Below are 16,683 nucleotides of genomic sequence, written 5' to 3'. Positions count from 1 at the left end.
GCAACAATACTGCATATAGATGCACTTGGAATGAACAAGAAATCCATATCAGAAGAATTCAATTTGTGGGTTGGAACTGGAGACTGGCCTGCACAAAATCTGGTGAAATTATTCTTATTATTCAGTACATTATTACTGTCAACAGCTTTGATAAAAGAATTCATTCTCTGAGATCTTCACTTTGCCTAAACAAGCTGCTCTTACTGAAAGACCAGGAAACTCATATCATACATAAAGACAACATTTTAGTCTGACTGGATGTTCATCTTGACTACATCTTTGACAGATTAGATAGCTACAAATCCTCAGAAACAAATGAGCTCTTTGTACAGTAAGTAATGAATATAATTCACAACACATCATCTGTACAAGAGCTCTGACTTAGCACTCTGCTCTGGGGTGAACTGAAAATCACAGTATATGGAAGGGATATACTAATCAAGATGCTCTGCCCAGATGATCTTATCAAGAGAACTATATTCATTCTCTTCCAGCTGTTTATTGATGGATTCAGTCTATATCAGAATATGTACTAAAATATAACTGGCTTCTATATAATCTCTGCAGAACTTAATAATTTCAAAAGAAGACAACAAAATAATATATATATAATTACTCTTGAGTCTTATGCTACAAATTTTTCTAATATTATGGAGGTGTTGGCTCCCAGTTTACAAGCAGTTGAAAGAGGATTTGACATTGTGATAACTAGTAAAGAAACTGTCAGGATCATTACTTCTTGTATTGCTTATCTTGATAACATGCTGCAGCAAAATAACAATGCTGAAATCAAACATTCTACTGTAACAGTCTTCTGTCAGAGCTGTACTGTCTTCAATGCAGAGAGATTCAATATAAATTTTGACTTGATAAAATGCAGCCAATATCATTATTAGTTACTCAATTTGCAGGCCAAAATTGAGGCAAAGCAGACTGTTTGAGAGCAAGAAGCACTGTAAAAGACTCATGAATTAATCAAGAAAAGTCTCTCAGTTTTGAAAATCTATCTGATACTGAATCTGGTGACATTTTTTTCCTCTAATCTCTGTTATAGTGAATTTTCAGGCCTGTCCAAAATTGCATATACATTATTGATATCACATATATTGATATCTGAGAGGCAGAAGAAATACTGCCAAACTTTACAGAGATTTCTATTTTGAAGATACTGAATCTGACTGCAGTCTCTAATTACTCATCTGAAGTCCTATTAAATCTAGAAATATATCTGAGCTTCAATTGTGATTCTAATTATACTTCACTTTACTCTAAAGTCTGACTGAATTCAGACTATTGTTCAGCAGACTCTCTATAACTTCTTTAGTGAACAGTTAATTAATCTTAACATTCTGTGTTTGTTGCTTGCTAAAATCTTTAGTGCTATTGCAAGAAGTAATTTACTATTGATTTCTCAGACATCTGTCAGGTACAATAAACTTAAAAGTGTGGTTGCCAATATCTGAACTATACTTCAGAAAGTGATAGATGCTACTATCATGACTGCTGAGACACCATGGTTAGCTAGCCAGGCAGTATGGATACTGAGATCACAGCAGAATTCACCAGTATTTAATTAGATTGTTATATTTCTGACAGAGAATATTTCAATCAACATCATCAGTATTACTCTGAAAGTAGATAAGATGTTACATACTTTAAAACACTGATCAAACATGTATATCAGAGTGCACTATGCTAACCAGGCAAAGAAGTATGCTGTGCTAAATAACTGCAATATACTAATCAGAGAGAATAAACACCATAAATACAAAGCATTTGTGCAGCAAATCAACAAGCATGATGTTGAAAAGATTTTACTGATTCATAAGAGCTTCAAATGCACTATATTCTTGACTCTTAATGAGGCTCTTATGGAATCAGAATTCTATATTATCAGTCAGATGAAGCAACTTCATTGTGAATGTTCAATTCTTATGCAAGATCTTATATGATTGGAACACAATAAGCAACAAGATAATGATGAGAATGCTGATAAAGCTGATAATTCATATGCTACTATCCCCTTCCATATCTTAATCAATGCCTACTGCTGACTACTAGCTAGCTGCAAAGTCATAGAATTACTTAGTTTACAAAGCACACAGCTTTTCAAACTATCAGTTACATATTTCTTTTTGCAAAAGCTCTGACTTTCATACAGCAGTAATTGAGCATATCAACATATACTTGACAGAGATTCAACCCTAATCCAATTGTTTCAAAAGCTAATCTTTACATTTAATGGAGATGTGCATCACACTATATTGAAACTCAATAATCTGGTTGAGTATACTCATGCATCAGGTATCAAGATTAGATAAATAAGATGCATATTCATCCACAATCAGGGCAGCTGCTGAAGGGTTTTTTTTGCCATATTCTCTGCTTATGAAATTCAGTATAAGAGGGTACTGGATTTGCTGATTTTGCAGGTGAATCAGAATGAGATTTATATAATCAGCCTACCTACAATCCACAAACCAAGTCTTTATACTATATCTGTCAGCAAAGATTCTAAAAGACTTGAACTAGATTCTGCTCTGCCAACTACCTTTCTCAACTGCACTTGAAGCATTTTCTTTTTATAGGTGGATCAGACAGTTTGATGTATGTAGTATTGCACATTAGTTGAAATCTAATTTCTCTCTCCAGTGTCTGCTGGGGTAACTATACTATAATGGTTTCTATACTATAATGGTTTCTATACTATAATGGTTTCCCTCCACATTTATAAACCTGAAAAGGTATCCCAAATATTCCTAGATATATTTGTTGATCAGGGGTTTCAACATTTCCTGATTTCTACATTGAGGATCAGAAGCTACATTTCTGAATTCAGAATGTATATATTTTTAAACTTCCAAACAACCGTGGATTCAGATAAATGTATATTCCGACATAAACATATCAGGACTAGTGGATCTACAGTTTACAAATCCTCCCCATTTCTGCTATGGTCAGAGTTATGGGTCACGTGAGTTCCCCTGAACATCTGATGTTGTGTGATGCTTGGTTCAATAACAGTACTCCATACATATACCTCCGAGCTCTGTGCTCCGTACATTGACTTTGTTTAGGTGGTGAACAAATTATGACCACACAGCCGGAGGCCATGTCTTGGCTGGCACCAAGGCACCTTCCCTAATCAGGCCTAGTTCAGTGCAGAACTACCTTAGCGTAGTTTGGGCCACCAAGTGACAGGGAGGTTTCAGTTGATCAACTAGCAAATGCTCACACCGGAGCTGACCTAACAGCTGAGGTATGATGTAGGGAAGCAGAGATCGAAATTGAGGTATCAACACAGGTGAACAGAGAGCACCCAGAGACATAATTTTGTCCATCTGCAGCAAAGGCCGGAGAGAAAGGAGCTACCCAATATTAGGCAAGCAACTGGGTTTGCATTTCTCCGGGTAGCCCCAAACAGACAGCCCCCAAACTTATGAACAACTGTTTTGGCCAATGGTGGACTACCCAGGAGAGCTATCGCGGGAATATAGTAAATAAGAGAATTCTACAGAAAAAACCAAAATCCAGTATTTAGTAGAATAGAAAGGATATTCTTCGTATAAGGATGTTATAGGCTAGCTGAGTTAGCAGCTGTACGGAACACGGCAGACATGATGTATGAGATGTGAGATCTCGCTATTCCGTAGTTACGGTCGATCGCTTGGGTTCGTAACTTAATCACCGATGGATAGTAGGGGGCATATGTAAGTAACATACTCTGTACATGTGCTGCGCTCACCACAATTATTGCGATCAATATGAAAAATGCTACAGAGAAGTTGCCCAGAATGGATTGCTTTCCCGTGAAACCTTGCAGTTACTCGAATTAAGAATATTAACAACTGCTCCCCCTGCAATCCAAGCTTGACATCCGAAACCTCTCCACAGTTAACCCAGAATAAAAGTTTAAAAAAAAGGGAAATAAGCATCGTTGAGGCCCTCCGTGGTTCATTCAACTAGCGGAATGTGCAAACAGCTTATACTTCTGCTCACACCATTCCCAGAACTTTGTATGATAGCCTAATCCACCTTGTTCGACTGGCGTCATGGCCTTGATAATATCCTTCCGCGGACAATCGTTGTCGGAACGAATCCTTCCCCAAGGGATGATATAAGCACCGTTGTTCTCCAGAGTAATGTCGCGCGAGAACGCAGCGTATAGCTCAGTGTACGCGCCAAATTTTGGGTCACGAAGCAGGCCATTCATGAGCAGCATATTGATAGCCGGAGTGCCACCGTACGCACCACTCTTCAGGAAACCCGGGTTTTGAATGACGCTAATAATGCCATCCTTGCCGTATCGCTGAGCCATTTCCCGACCTAACATCCAAGTCCCAGCTTTGGAAACGGCATAGTTGCGAACACGACCAGTTGTACCTTGATCCAGACGTTTAAAGTCAATACCGTACTTCGGTGTCCCACCCTCGGCTATGAAGCTAGATGTCCACACCACGCGAACGGAGCCTGGGTACTCTAGGGCGGCAGCCACTGCAGCGCGAAGCTGGGGAAGAAGGAGTTCGGTGAACAATAGAGTCGCGATGCAGTGCATACCAACCATAGCTTCGAAGCCTTGTGCTGTTTTAGCCCCGACCTGCACGAGGTTGGCGCCAGTGCCTGCGTTGTTCCAAAGGATATCGAGCTTTGACTCCTGCTGCGCAAAGGTTGCTGCAGCTTCCTTGACGGAGTCTAGATCGTTGAGGTCCAGGTGGAGAAATTTGAGAGTGCTTGGTGTTTCGGGCTGCGGCGACGACTCGGTGATCGATTTGATGGCAGCTTCTGCTCGATCCTTGGTGGGTGTTAGCAAGACTGACTCTTGAGGCTTATCAACAACGCGTAGATTGCGGATGATCAATAGCGATATTGACCATCCCTTGCGCTCTTTGGGCTCTCACCTTTGATCTCGATGCCATGTATACCGTCGCTCCTGTGGCATAGAGTAGCTTGCATAGTTCGAACCCAATGCCCGCATTGCCGCCGGTCACGATGAAGACCCGGCCACTCCGAGAAGGGACATTTTTCTCAGTAAATGCTGCGGGTGGGGGGAGTGACTGAGAGTAAATGCTGCGTAACGTTGAGAGACACATGGTTTCTGGGTATAGAAATCGAATAACGTGTGAGCACGGCAGCGGTGTCGTAAACTGATTCCCTCTATCTATCTATCTCTCACTCTCTCACGCACGCACACGCACTCTCTCTCCCGCGAGATTCGCAAGTTAGGCAACATGACTCCAACCACGCTTTATATTTTATATGTGTGGGAAGGCGAAGCGGCCCACGTGATGCTGAGTCCGGGAAGCTCCTTCTCTGTTGCTGCTGATACTCAGACCGCGTGTTCGGTGCTGAATCAGACAGGCAGCATAAATAGATAAACATCAGCCGCCGGCCGCCGGTTACGGTCATCCATATCGCATTTGGACTGCACAGGGGTCCTGCAAGGGAGGCTGGTGAGTTTGACAGCATGGCTATCCGTTTGAAGCATCCCAACGCATTCTGTGCAAGGTTCTAACAGGTTATCCTTCATAATCAATTGCCCGGAATCACTTGATTCTCCTCCGTTTAGAAACATGTAGATTCCAGTTCCAGTCCTCCTTCATCGAAACAGTTTCCCACTGCCATGAACTTCCAGGCCCCCAAAACTAGGTCCGGATCCCTGCTCTAAATGCTTGTTTAACGGCTTGCGCCTTACCCGGTGGCCCTTTCTCCACTCCACTCCCAAGGCGGAGGCAAACAGATCCGTAGCCGAGAGCCAATAGCGGCAGTTTGATACCGGGTCAGCTTGGCCTACCGGTATGCCAGAAAGGGTCTATGCTAAATCAATGAAAAACGGCAGTGCGGAGTACTCCGTATGGAGTATACACAGTTGCTATCTCTGGAGTCCTGGAGTACTCTGGGGTATCAAATGCCGAAGCCCGGCCCATCTTTGACTGCTGTACCGTCGGCATTTTAAGAGCGGCCCCATGAGAAGCTAGGTATTATAAATAAAACAAGTGCTGACAAGACTGTCAAAGACAGATATTCCTGAGTCAATAGAGATCAGGGCCTCTCTGAAGTTTGGGACACGCGAGGAGTCAGCCTGTATTCTGTGGTTGAAAGGCACCCAGACGTTTGCGCTCCCGGATTGTTATTCCAATTCAGTTGCGTTTCGATTTCAGTGGAATCGTTGGCTGTCTTCCTTGCGGGGAGACTTTTGACGACAAGTCCTCAACCAGCAGGGATTACTACGCATCTTCGACAATAACTGTTGGCCCCTAGGACCGCTTTGCCGCCATGATGAACGATGGTCCCAGGAGGGTCTTGGCGCAGCTAGGCCCGTCGGCTTTTCTGCCACGGTTCAAAAGCCGTCAGTCCCGTTTCTCGCGTCCTCATTGGTGCTTCGGAGCTTTGGCCACCAGCTGCCACATCCTTCCGATATCAAGCTCTATCGCGACAAGGGTGCGAAATAAAGCTACCTAATTCCAATGTAACAGGAGAAAATGTCTGATACTACGCTGCGCTTTCTCTCGAAACGAGGGAATATACTGAGTAGAGAAAGTTTCTTTTTGGAATGCCGTTGTCACTTTTGACATAACCCAAAAGAGGCAACGAGAGCTACACGATGGAGTACATCACACTCAAGTAAACAATGCCTCAACATTTTTCTTTGTCTCTTCTTCTCATCTACTGATGAGGCTTCCGCTTTCAGGGTTGCAATTTTCATTTTTATCCCTACCTAACACCTCAGGATTAGTCAGAAAGCAAGCCACGTCGACGACTCAGAAAATGTCCCCGTCGGGTATTCCATCTCTGTATGAGATACTCCAGCTGGGAATCCGCGCTACTGTACTTGTGGGGAGCCTCGCAGTCCTTGCGCTTATGATATTCGTCAGAGTGAAATTTGTCACAATTGACACATGGTCCATTGCCGCAGTATGTGTGCCTCAGACCTTTCCATGAATGCCACCCACCACATATGACTCGACAACTTCTCCTGACTCCCGTTCATGCGTTTGTGCTGTGATAGGTATGCTGGTGCATCTGCGTAGATACAGCAGAAGTGTTCCGTTTACTGTCCACCGGACGTCGCACCAACGTTCCGTGGCTCTCCGTGACGGCGATGATCACTCTGGATCTTATATCCGTGATATTCCTTACTGGTGCTATTCTTGCGACGTTATTTAGTGACCTATCTCATTCCAGGGTAGAGCGAACTCGAGCACAAATAGGGTGGTGTTTGGTTGTGTTTTGGTGTCAGATTGCGTTAGCGTAAGCAAGTTCCTCAAAACGATTTCGGCTACAAACTTGAATTGTCGTCGCTGATTATAGGGCTAAAAGGGGGTATCACTTTATGCTTGTGATGCTGCACTGTTTTCATCGATGCAAGTATGGAACAGAGCTGAGTTGATGAGTACCTTTGTTGACCGGTTCGCTCAGCCTTTTTTTTTTTTTTTTTTGCTATCATCATCACCAACATCGCGTTTGTCTCTGTTATAGATAGCAGATATTACCATACTAGGAGCTACTTTGAGTTGGTTGTGAGTATCTCTAACATCAAAGAATGAAACTGCTTCTCCAAAATCAGAGCTTGTGAATAGCTGCTGGTTAATTTCACGTTGCTATTTCCCCGGGTTGTTGGATTAAATATAGGCTGCAGACAGACACTTGAAGCAACAAATCAATTGGTTTGAATCGAGGGCTAGCACAAGGACCGGTCGTAAAGCAGGCGCACGGCCCGGTCGATCGCATTGGAAGCGTGACATTCCCCGCAACGGAGTTGGAACTGGTGGCCCATGCTATCAAAAAAGACACTATGGGAAAAGTAGCAAATCTAAATATATCAGAGTGAGAAACTGAGGAAACAGCTGATAAACATCATTGCAATAACTTCTTCAGGGACTACCAATCAACCAATCTGTTTGTGATGACGGGCTGTTTCGCTCAGCGGCATGCCATTTGGGCAATAGCATTCGTAACACAGAACCGCGGGTCTTGGCAGAGAAATCCACCCTTGCAGCACATATGGGTAAATCGATTGAAGCACACAACACCATCGCAGAGCCAGGGTAGATGTACGGGGCATTTCCCAGGGCGCTTGGAGAGATCTCGTGCATGTTGTCTCTCAGTTGGATTTCCACTGGGTAAGTCTTCCGGCGGGATGGCCATGGTGATGTTGGTTGGGTCGAGTTTAATGACTTCGTTGATATCTCGAGATTCCTTTTCGTACTTCTCGTTGGGATCTAGGGTGTTCGTGACACTGCCCGATGCAAGGGTGAAGTTCTCGAGCTTGGGTTGAGTAGTGGCTTGGGCGCAGACGAGGAAAGCCTGCAAGAAGAGCAGGGTAAAGCCGAAGAATTTCATATTTCGTTGTGGATTTGATGGTGGTTGAGATGCCGTAGATACCAAGCTTCTTCGAAAGAGAAATGGCTATTGGAGAAGTTGGATTTCTACAAGTTGTGAGGAAGATCCTCAAAGCGTCAAGTTCTGCTGAAGTAGGAGTATATATAGGCATCACTGCCTCTAAGCGAGTCTCCCAGTAAGCCATTGATTGCTTGCATGTTTACAGTATTTATGGAACATTGCAGTCCTTGACGACATAACCGTCTTCACAGTGACAGTTTCGCCCCACGAAACCCTCAACTGTGAAATTCAGAGCAGTGAAGTGATGAAAATTATTTTTTTTTAAAAAAAGGATAACCCATTGTCCAGTCACTTCTTTCATAACCAGCGAAGGATGTGATTCAGGGGTATAATTTGACATAGAAACCCATAGTGCGTACTTCGTATAGCCCTATGTAAAATCTCGGAACGACTTTTCTTCCGCTATTCACATTATGGTGAGTACCGGATTTCTTGGACTCGGGAAGATAGAGAATGGGTATGTACGGTACTCCGCGTATCGATGTAAGCGACAGATGCCATTGGCCATTATCAGTGCGTGTGCTGTTAGTGACGACAAGGCCCAAGCAGCAAAGCATGCCTTGCCTCTTCACTGTTGCCAACGAAAAAAACCGAAGACAACGAAACACGCGGAGGCATGGGCCGCGTATGGAGAATCCCTATGGGGCGGCCGGCTGGGGCCCCGACTCCCGAGGGACCGTGTTGATGTCGAATTCTCCCGACGGCGAGAACAAGCGTGGATGGCTGCTGGGCGATCCCTTTTGCCCGCCCGGGACTCAGGCGCCAAGCAATCATGTGATTGAATGGAGAGCGCTGTCGGAATGCGCTATGTCCGTTTGGGATTAGTCCCGCAGCGTCGGCCGCGAAAAAAAAGATTGCGGTGCTTAAATTTTCTAGCATTCGGGAGTCGGGCGCCGCAATTGCGAGAGGAATCCTTCGTTCTCTTCTAGTATTCTAGACAAAGCTCTTCCTGTTCTCTTTCTGCAGATTGTTCTCTCCCGCTCGCTTTCTTTTTTTCCTCACAACTTTCGCTTTTCTATCGAACACAAAGCTCCGCGATGGCTCCCGCTCTTGCTGCACCAGTTGCCGGTTCCGCGGCCAAGGATGTCAAGAGGGAATCAGCAACTGCGAGACTACTGGGATCCGGTAAGGACACAGCCTGCTCAGCGATCTAGGGCCTCTGCTAACATAGTTAGGCTCTGCCGGTATCGCTGAACTTCTCATTTTCCATCCAGTATGGGCCCGCGGAAATCGCCCTCGATATTGGCGGTTGCTAATGCATCACACAGGTCGATACAACCGCAAAGCGTTTGATGAGCAATCAGACAAAAGTGCGTGCAATTTCAAGCGGTTCGTTTTGCTGAGCAATTTTTACTAACCCTTTCCTCCCCCAGATCTCGTCTGTCTCGGCCCTCAACAAAGTCGTCTTCAAAGATTATGCTTCTGCCTCCGTCCTCCGCAAATTCACATCCTTATTCCCTGGTTTAGGCTATGCCGCTGGTTACAAAGTAAGAACATGGATTTGCAGAATTCCTTTCCGGGCGGCTATTCATTCTAATTTTTCTTGCAGGTCTTGCAACGAATCTACAAGTACGGAGGACAGCCATTCGTCCGTGATCATCTTGCCAAGCACTATGGCACCGACTTTGATAATGCATTCGGTAAGGGAACTGGCAAGGCTATTATGCATGCGACGGCCGGAAGGTATGGCTATACTCTAATCAATCCTTCATACGTACCGAGCTGATCATTTTGGCTCTCGCAGTTTGATCGGAATCGGAGAAATCGTTCTCCTTCCTCTCGATGTTTTGAAGATTAAGAGACAGACAAATCCGGAGGCCTTCCGTGGCCGTGGCCTCTTCAAGATTATTTCCGACGAGGGAATGGGTCTATATCGCGGTGCCGGCTGGACTGCTGCCCGTAACGCTCCTGGTTCATTTGCAGTAAGTGTTATAATACTGGGTTAGTTGATGCCCTTCTAACATATCTCTAGCTCTTTGGTGGTTCTGCCTTTGCAAAGGAGTACATCTATGGCCTTTCGGACTATAACAAGGCGTCTTGGCTTCAGAACTTCGTTGCCTCCGTGGCTGGTGCTAGCGCATCTTTGATCGTCTCTGCACCATTGGACGTCATCAAGACCCGCATTCAAAACCGAAACTTCGAGAACCCCGAGTCCGGATTCCGTATCGTTAGCAGCATGGTTCGCAACGAAGGTCTTACCAGCTTCTTCAAGGGGTTGACACCCAAGCTCTTGATGACTGGACCGAAGCTGGTGTTCAGCTTCTGGTTGGCGCAGACCTTGATACCCGCTTTTGGAGCAGTTGTATGATGAAAAATGTGTTTTGGTACATCGGCGTTCTCGTATATGTGTTTTACCTTGTTTTAATGCGCCCTCATAGATTTTTAATGCTCGGGTTTCGCATATGTATTTATAGAAACTCCCTTCTTCGGGGTGCTCGGTTTGGCTTTTTTGGAGGAGTTCAGCGAAGAACCTTAAAGCGGGATTCAAAAATAGGGATGAGCTATTTGACTCTAGAGCGCATATATTAAATGAAGACCATTCTATAAAGTACACAGATACAATCCGCACTTGATATTCCACATATACGCGATGCTACGGGCTGTAAGCTCAGCCGCTTGTCGCCGCTTGATCCTTGATCCACGTGACAAACTCTCTTTTAACATCAACTGCAAGTGTAGAAGAGCTGCCATTCCTGTCATCGTCTTCTAACCGCTCCGCAATGGCACCCGCTGTGGCATATCCTTATTTAATCTCCAAGTATGCATTTTTGCCACCTTCTTAACTCCCAATTACCCCCTTTTTTGGAGCGAAAACCCGTGTTTGTCACGTTCCATAGCTGACTTTCCGCGCCCAGGTTCGGCGATCCTTTATTCGCCCTGTTCATTGGCACTTCAGCTGCCTATGTCCGAATTCGTCGTGAACACCGAGAGAAGCATCCTGATGCGCCCAGTGACATGCTCTCTATACTAAGTTTGGGTAAGGGGAGAGTGGTGAGGTGGTGGAATGGATGGCAGTAAGGACCATCTTCGTGAGCGATACTTGACACCCAGCGCCTTGAGGAGCGGTATTGGCATCGCTGTACGAAACGAACGGTCAAGTGGTATGTGAATGAGCAATAACGGATTCGAGAATGTCCTCGAACCACCGCAGAGCTTAAGAGTTAAGGCTTAGGGAGGAGATTTTGTAGTTGTGGAAGACGTATCGATCCGAGGGCGTGGCGAAGAAGCGAAGAAATCGATTCACAGTATATGCGATTATATCGATTACATGTCTCCTGAACCGCTAGCTGCCTGCGCATTACCTGCCAGCAACAGGGAATACCCCGAGCTTCTCACGTTGCGTGGTCACGGAAACCAAAGGAGTTCTAGGGCCATTGCTTTGTGGATGTTGATTCACTTGATTCAATGCCTCACTCTACCTAGTGCAGCGATTTGAGCGAGGAACACGGATTTCAGAGACTACCAACGAGTCCAAAGTCAAAAACACAAGAGAATCATCACATGAATAATAACTACATTGTTAATTGCATGAGAAGTCCGAAGAGATGATCAGTGTGCTGTACAAATACCTAAAAGCATGAGTGAACGGGAAACACACTTCGGCGGCTTGCTCCTCGATTCCTCAGGTCTCACTCAATCTGGTCCACCGGCGTCCAGCCAAGTTTCTCAAGCGATCACAGCTACGGTATTATTCTAGGATTTAATGGGTTTCTCCTCAACGGGGCTACATGTATCACCCTTGATTGTTGCCCAGTAGGCTCCATTACAGGAGGCGGTATTTCCTGAGGACCCGTTCCAGGAGGTCCCATTCTCGAACCAAATCCCATCTCGCGGCTAAATCCCGATTCCGGATACGGGAGCCGGAGTAAACGTATTGAACCTTTCGCGCTCAAATCGATTCTCCAGCCTAAACGATCAATGAGCATCTGACAAAGTCCCAAAGCCAATGCAAAATAGACACCGTGTCCGTCTGGCACTATGGAACCGCTGCTATCCACATCTTCAAATGATCGGTCTACTAGTACTAACGGACAGGCGTGGCACATTTCGTGGATTAATACCTCAAGAATATCGTCCATCCTCTCACTCCCTGTCCCTGCCAAATCGGTGTCGAAGTGTGTGGCTGAGATCTCGATCACGACGGGATTGCCAGGATATGTTACCCCCTTGGTGTTGCGTTGCACTGCATCACCCGACCCAAGGTACGCCTCTTGTTGGAATTTATCACCGAAGAATATCGTATCAAGATCTTGAAAAATGGCAAGAGCTATTATCCTCACTGGAAGTTTCTGGAATTGCGAATCGTAGTATAGCTTTCGGACGATTGTTTCCGCAGCCTGCCTTCTCCGGAGTGATAAGAAACAGGCAAGACAGTTTTCCTGAAGCTTTGCCATTGCGTTGCGGAGGTCCATACGAATGGAGTTCGCAGGCATTCCCGCGAGGAGCTTTGCTACAAGCCGTCGACCTCGTACAGGGTATTTTTTGCAAATATTTGATGATTTTCAGTTGTTGGACTTCATCCGCTGTGGGGGACGAGTCACTTGGGTGGCATATGACAGCGCAATATGGTAGCATCGCTGTCAGAGCTGTTTATTGGGAATTCAAGATCTTGTATTGGGACTTCCTTTTTCCCATGAAGAGGGCACACTCCGACAGCTATATCAGCAGAGCAATAGCTATGTTTTCAATGTGTGAAAGCCAGCACACTTCCAAATTGCAGCCGGCAACGGGCCACAACAAGACAGGTCACTGCGAGCTACTCAGCAGAACATAGATATTGAAAACAAGTTGAAGTTTTCAGATGGAGTTGTCATCCATGAGAATCATTTGCAACCCAGCTTCATATGCAGCAGCTGGCTTGCTGTGCAGTGAATATGCCCGTTGCGATGATGTTTATGGTTAATTTACTGTTTCATGGTGGTATCTTGATACACATGCATGCATGTATGTATGTATGTATGTATGTATGTATGTATGTACGTACTACCATGTACCGCAGCAGCAGCTTTTGGATTCACTCTTATGTCATATTGGCAATATTCCTCCTCTCGTTCGGAATCTATTATGTACACTCACAGGGGTAAATGAATGTTGTCCTACATTGCTATGTATTGCCGGCTACCACGAAGCCCCCAACACGAGCAGTTTGCAAGTTTGAAGAAGTCATGAGGCGGCTCTACGAAGATGATCGACAAAGTACGGCTCTAGGCAGAGGAGTCGAGCTCCACCAGCCCTTGATAATTAAAGGATACTTCATATCAATACATGTTAGTTGCAAAGGAGACGCCACGAAGAGACGGGAAAATCGTCACTATCAATATGTACGCTCAGGATTCAAAAGTTCCTCCACCTGGCTGCGGTTTGAGGCCTGACAGGGCGAGAAGAAACATTTAAGGACTGTGTGCCTATATTGCACATAATTCATGTTGTGGTCATGTAATATGGTATTAAAGTCCTTAACGATGCTCGAACCGAAATTTGACGCCGAAAAAAAGAACTATACAAATATCCCAACTGTGCGCCTATGAAAGCGCAAATCGAACCGAGTAGTCGAGCCCCGGCATACCCTCTTGTGGCCAGCGGAATGGCCCAATCGATCGTATGGGTCGGAATTTGTTTCCGACGACCGAAAGAGCAAGGGAGGAGGAGCACGGCAAGCCGAGTGATTTGCGGTCTCCTGTCCTATCCTCAGTGGTCGTATACCCGCTTGGTGTTGACCAGGTCAGTTCGAGTTCTATCGACACACGGGAGGTGGGCGTTTGAACGCATACCATACCCAAAGTGGCGCCTATCGTGCTTTGACGCTGTTGAATTCGTCGTCCAATTTCAAGTACTTCTCGGATCGCTTATATACGAAGCCCCCATTCAACTTCCCTTGCATGGCGTACCCTATCGCTCCTTCTTCGTCGCCGTGAGCTTGCAGCATCCTCCACGATTCTTCGTCCTCGACCTGCTCACGGAACGCGCACACTCCAAAGTCAATCATATAAACCGTGAAGTTACCCTGCGGGCGGTCATCCCGTACGACGAAGTTCCTCGGCTTCACATCCTCGTTAATGATGCCACAATCGCCAACGTCGTTCACGATGCGAAGGGCCTCGTCGCATATACTCTGCCACATCTTCCTCGGGGCTTTTAAAGACAATTGACGCAACTGGAAGCCCGGGATATGTTGTAACAGAAGCCCAGGAATGACCGGCTCGTCGCAACTCTTATTATCCTTCGTCGGGAGGCTGGTATTCGGCGAAAAGTCTGCCCTCATCCTGACATTCGCAAAAAGCCTCGGTATTATCTTCCCCTGCAGGCCTTCCAGTCGTCGATACGCCTTTGTTTCAGTGTCGTGGATCTCTTTTGCCAAATCATCGAGGTATTCCTCATCCAGAGAAATCCTAAAGGCCCTCTTCTCGTCTTCAGAGGGCTCGATGCCATCTTGTCGTCTGTTACTCCAACCTTGTCTACGCCCGCGCACGATATATTGTTGGTACACGGTCTCGATTTGAGGAGACCAGCGCAGGAATTTCTCCCCTTCGCGGAAACCACATGCAAACCGCCTATCGTAAAGCTTCAACACCATCGGCCTTTTTATTCGCAAAGAAGTGGGGCTTAATCTAATGACCGCGGGTATCGCCTGCACAACCAAAACGCAAGAGAGCGTGAATGGTGTGAAAACTTCAAGAATAGTGGCTGTTATTGGTTTCTCATCTCCGGCGTGCAGGCGGAGCGTGTTGCCAACAAAGTAGGGACAGCTGCCAAATTCCCGTCATTTCACATAACCCAATACATTTAAAACCATGTATTTAGGTCCACTTACTCTGATTTTGAATATTCAAATCTTATTGGGGCGCTTTTTTTTGAAGCATTCCGCCCCCTTGTTCCACCCTGACGGGGTTGCTTTCCCATTGTTTGCACCAGCTCTGCTTTTTCCAGGAGCTTGTAGGAGCAATTTCAGTCCTTAACGAGATGAAGTGATGAAAAAACGCCATTTTATAGAATTTTTGTTTTGAATCAAACATGGTGATTCAGGTCTGAATGACTTCAGCTTGACCTCACTGGGAACACGATGAAGAAACTTCGATGTCATATAAGGATTGAAAGTTTATTCCAGTGTTTGTACAGCGAAGAAAGTCATTGGGACTACTGTCAACCAGCTGTCACATGTCCCGTAAAAGAGGCTAGGAGCCCACCTTTACAGATGAAGATCGCATCAACTGGGTAAATCTACTCACATCGCACGTGAGTCGATAGGAAGAGGAGGTTTGGAATATAGTTCCATTTAGATATAAAAATAATCGTAATGTGCAGACAACCATGTTCATTATCATACTAATCACAAACCTGACAAAATGAACCACTACCAGAAATGACTCAATCTTGCACCACCAAACATCTTGACCACAACTTTGGTCGGGTCCATTGAGTGATGATGCAATCAAAGCAAAGCAGACGTTAACTCACAGCAAAAACGCCGTTGCAAGCAAGCAGAACACCAAGCACCGCAGTCATTCCGATTTCTTATGTATTTTGTCCCAGGAAGAACGAGTCCAAAAAGGGTGGGAAGTATGCTGGGAGAAGGATAGGGGTGCCGAAGAAGACCAAATCCATGAACACTCTTGATATTAATACTTAGAGCCATCGAATAAAAACCGGGATCCTTGGCGCTTCCCCGTACACACTAGGATTGCGAGCTAATTTGATTATTTCAAAATCCGGAAGCCCCGAACTTAGTTTCCGAACGTATTCTCGCCAGAGTATCTGTTAAGCCATCATCAGTCACCGTACTATGCAGCAAATAGAGGTGTTAAGCCACATGGGAGAAGGCACAAAAAGACCTACGTAATATACAGGAATCCATCGTCATCTTTGTGCTCCTCGTAGATGCTGCTCATCAGGGCAGCGGTGGGCGGCAACACCTCATCGACAAAGATGAAGATGGCTTTCTCGGGTGACAACTTGATGCGCTTGCGAATCACATATACGAACTGGCCCACCGTGAGATCTGCTGGGACGAGGTATTTCTTCTTATCGATGGTTGCAATGTCCGACTTTTCAACCTTCTCGCAGATTACCTATCGGAAAGAGCGAGTTAGCGGTGAAGGGGTAATGACGAAGGCCGGCAAATTCTGGCGACAACGAAGGGGTGAAAGGGGAGAAGGAGAAAGAAGACAGGCGCATACTGGAATGCGGTCTGCGTATTTCTGGCGGATGCGCTCAGCTTCGGCCTTGCGCTTTTCGAAGGGATGCTCGTCCTTGAACTTGGAGCGCATGGTGGATAACGGGCTGACG

General features: G+C 45.6%; 7 protein-coding genes across 7 annotated transcripts; 2 read left to right on the top strand and 5 right to left on the bottom strand.

The window, feature by feature from the left end:
- Positions 1 to 3,797: 3,797 nt before the first annotated feature.
- On the bottom strand, positions 3,798 to 5,090 carry D8B26_000856 (uncharacterized protein; the record flags this gene model as incomplete). The annotated part of the gene is made up of 2 exons (XM_003071204.2): positions 3,798 to 4,792; positions 4,899 to 5,090. The coding sequence occupies 2 exons, from the start codon at positions 5,088 to 5,090 to the stop codon at positions 3,959 to 3,961; spliced, it is 1,026 nt and encodes a 341-aa protein (XP_003071250.1). The 3' UTR covers positions 3,798 to 3,958.
- Positions 5,091 to 7,920: 2,830 nt separating this feature from the next.
- D8B26_000855 (uncharacterized protein) lies at positions 7,921 to 8,340 on the bottom strand (the record flags this gene model as incomplete). The annotated part of the gene is made up of 1 exon (XM_003071202.2): positions 7,921 to 8,340. One exon carries the CDS (start codon positions 8,338 to 8,340, stop codon positions 7,921 to 7,923), a length of 420 nt encoding a protein of 139 aa, XP_003071248.2.
- A 940-nt stretch (positions 8,341 to 9,280) lies between these two features.
- GGC1 (Mitochondrial GTP/GDP carrier protein 1) lies at positions 9,281 to 10,957 on the top strand. The gene is made up of 7 exons (XM_003071200.2): positions 9,281 to 9,525; positions 9,576 to 9,613; positions 9,669 to 9,710; positions 9,774 to 9,887; positions 9,950 to 10,083; positions 10,145 to 10,322; positions 10,373 to 10,957. Exons 1-7 carry the CDS (start codon positions 9,438 to 9,440, stop codon positions 10,706 to 10,708), a joined length of 930 nt encoding a protein of 309 aa, XP_003071246.1. The 5' UTR covers positions 9,281 to 9,437; the 3' UTR covers positions 10,709 to 10,957.
- A 160-nt stretch (positions 10,958 to 11,117) lies between these two features.
- On the top strand, positions 11,118 to 12,137 carry D8B26_000853 (uncharacterized protein). Its single transcript, XM_003071199.2, has 3 exons — positions 11,118 to 11,158; positions 11,256 to 11,501; positions 11,589 to 12,137. The coding sequence occupies exons 2-3, from the start codon at positions 11,405 to 11,407 to the stop codon at positions 11,834 to 11,836; spliced, it is 345 nt and encodes a 114-aa protein (XP_003071245.1). The 5' UTR covers positions 11,118 to 11,158; positions 11,256 to 11,404; the 3' UTR covers positions 11,837 to 12,137.
- Positions 12,081 to 13,406, bottom strand: D8B26_000852 (uncharacterized protein; the record flags this gene model as incomplete). Its single annotated transcript, XM_066123363.1, has 1 exon — positions 12,081 to 13,406. Exon 1 carries the CDS (start codon positions 12,831 to 12,833, stop codon positions 12,081 to 12,083), a length of 753 nt encoding a protein of 250 aa, XP_065979437.1. The 5' UTR covers positions 12,834 to 13,406.
- A 641-nt stretch (positions 13,407 to 14,047) lies between these two features.
- D8B26_000851 (uncharacterized protein) lies at positions 14,048 to 15,139 on the bottom strand. Its single transcript, XM_003071198.2, has 2 exons — positions 14,172 to 15,139; positions 14,048 to 14,106 (listed from the first exon to the last, which is right to left on the bottom strand). The coding sequence occupies exon 1, from the start codon at positions 14,972 to 14,974 to the stop codon at positions 14,189 to 14,191; it is 786 nt and encodes a 261-aa protein (XP_003071244.1). The 5' UTR covers positions 14,975 to 15,139; the 3' UTR covers positions 14,048 to 14,106; positions 14,172 to 14,188.
- A 982-nt stretch (positions 15,140 to 16,121) lies between these two features.
- ATG8 (ubiquitin-like protein atg8) lies at positions 16,122 to 16,664 on the bottom strand (the record flags this gene model as incomplete). Its single annotated transcript, XM_003071197.2, has 3 exons — positions 16,122 to 16,152; positions 16,234 to 16,466; positions 16,575 to 16,664. The coding sequence occupies 3 exons, from the start codon at positions 16,662 to 16,664 to the stop codon at positions 16,122 to 16,124; spliced, it is 354 nt and encodes a 117-aa protein (XP_003071243.1).
- Between the last annotated feature and the right edge of the window lie 19 nt (positions 16,665 to 16,683).

The sequence above is a fragment of the Coccidioides posadasii genome, chromosome 1, assembly GCF_018416015.2.
Source record: "Coccidioides posadasii str. Silveira chromosome 1, complete sequence".
Lineage (NCBI taxonomy): Eukaryota > Fungi > Ascomycota > Eurotiomycetes > Onygenales > Onygenaceae > Coccidioides > Coccidioides posadasii.
This window is presented reverse-complemented; position numbering and strand designations above follow the sequence as displayed.

Coding starts and splice junctions, on each gene's coding strand:
- D8B26_000851 (XM_003071198.2), bottom strand. CDS start 14,974: ATGGTGTTGAAGCTTTACGATAGGCGGTTTGCATGTGGTTTCCGCGAA.
- GGC1 (XM_003071200.2), top strand. CDS start 9,438: ATGGCTCCCGCTCTTGCTGCACCAGTTGCCGGTTCCGCGGCCAAGGAT. Junction 9,526..9,575: donor TGCGAGACTACTGGGATCCG/GTAAGGACACAG, acceptor TAACATAGTTAG/GCTCTGCCGGTATCGCTGAA. Junction 9,614..9,668: donor AACTTCTCATTTTCCATCCA/GTATGGGCCCGC, acceptor TGCATCACACAG/GTCGATACAACCGCAAAGCG.
- D8B26_000853 (XM_003071199.2), top strand. CDS start 11,405: ATGGATGGCAGTAAGGACCATCTTCGTGAGCGATACTTGACACCCAGC. Junction 11,502..11,588: donor ACGAAACGAACGGTCAAGTG/GTATGTGAATGA, acceptor GAGATTTTGTAG/TTGTGGAAGACGTATCGATC.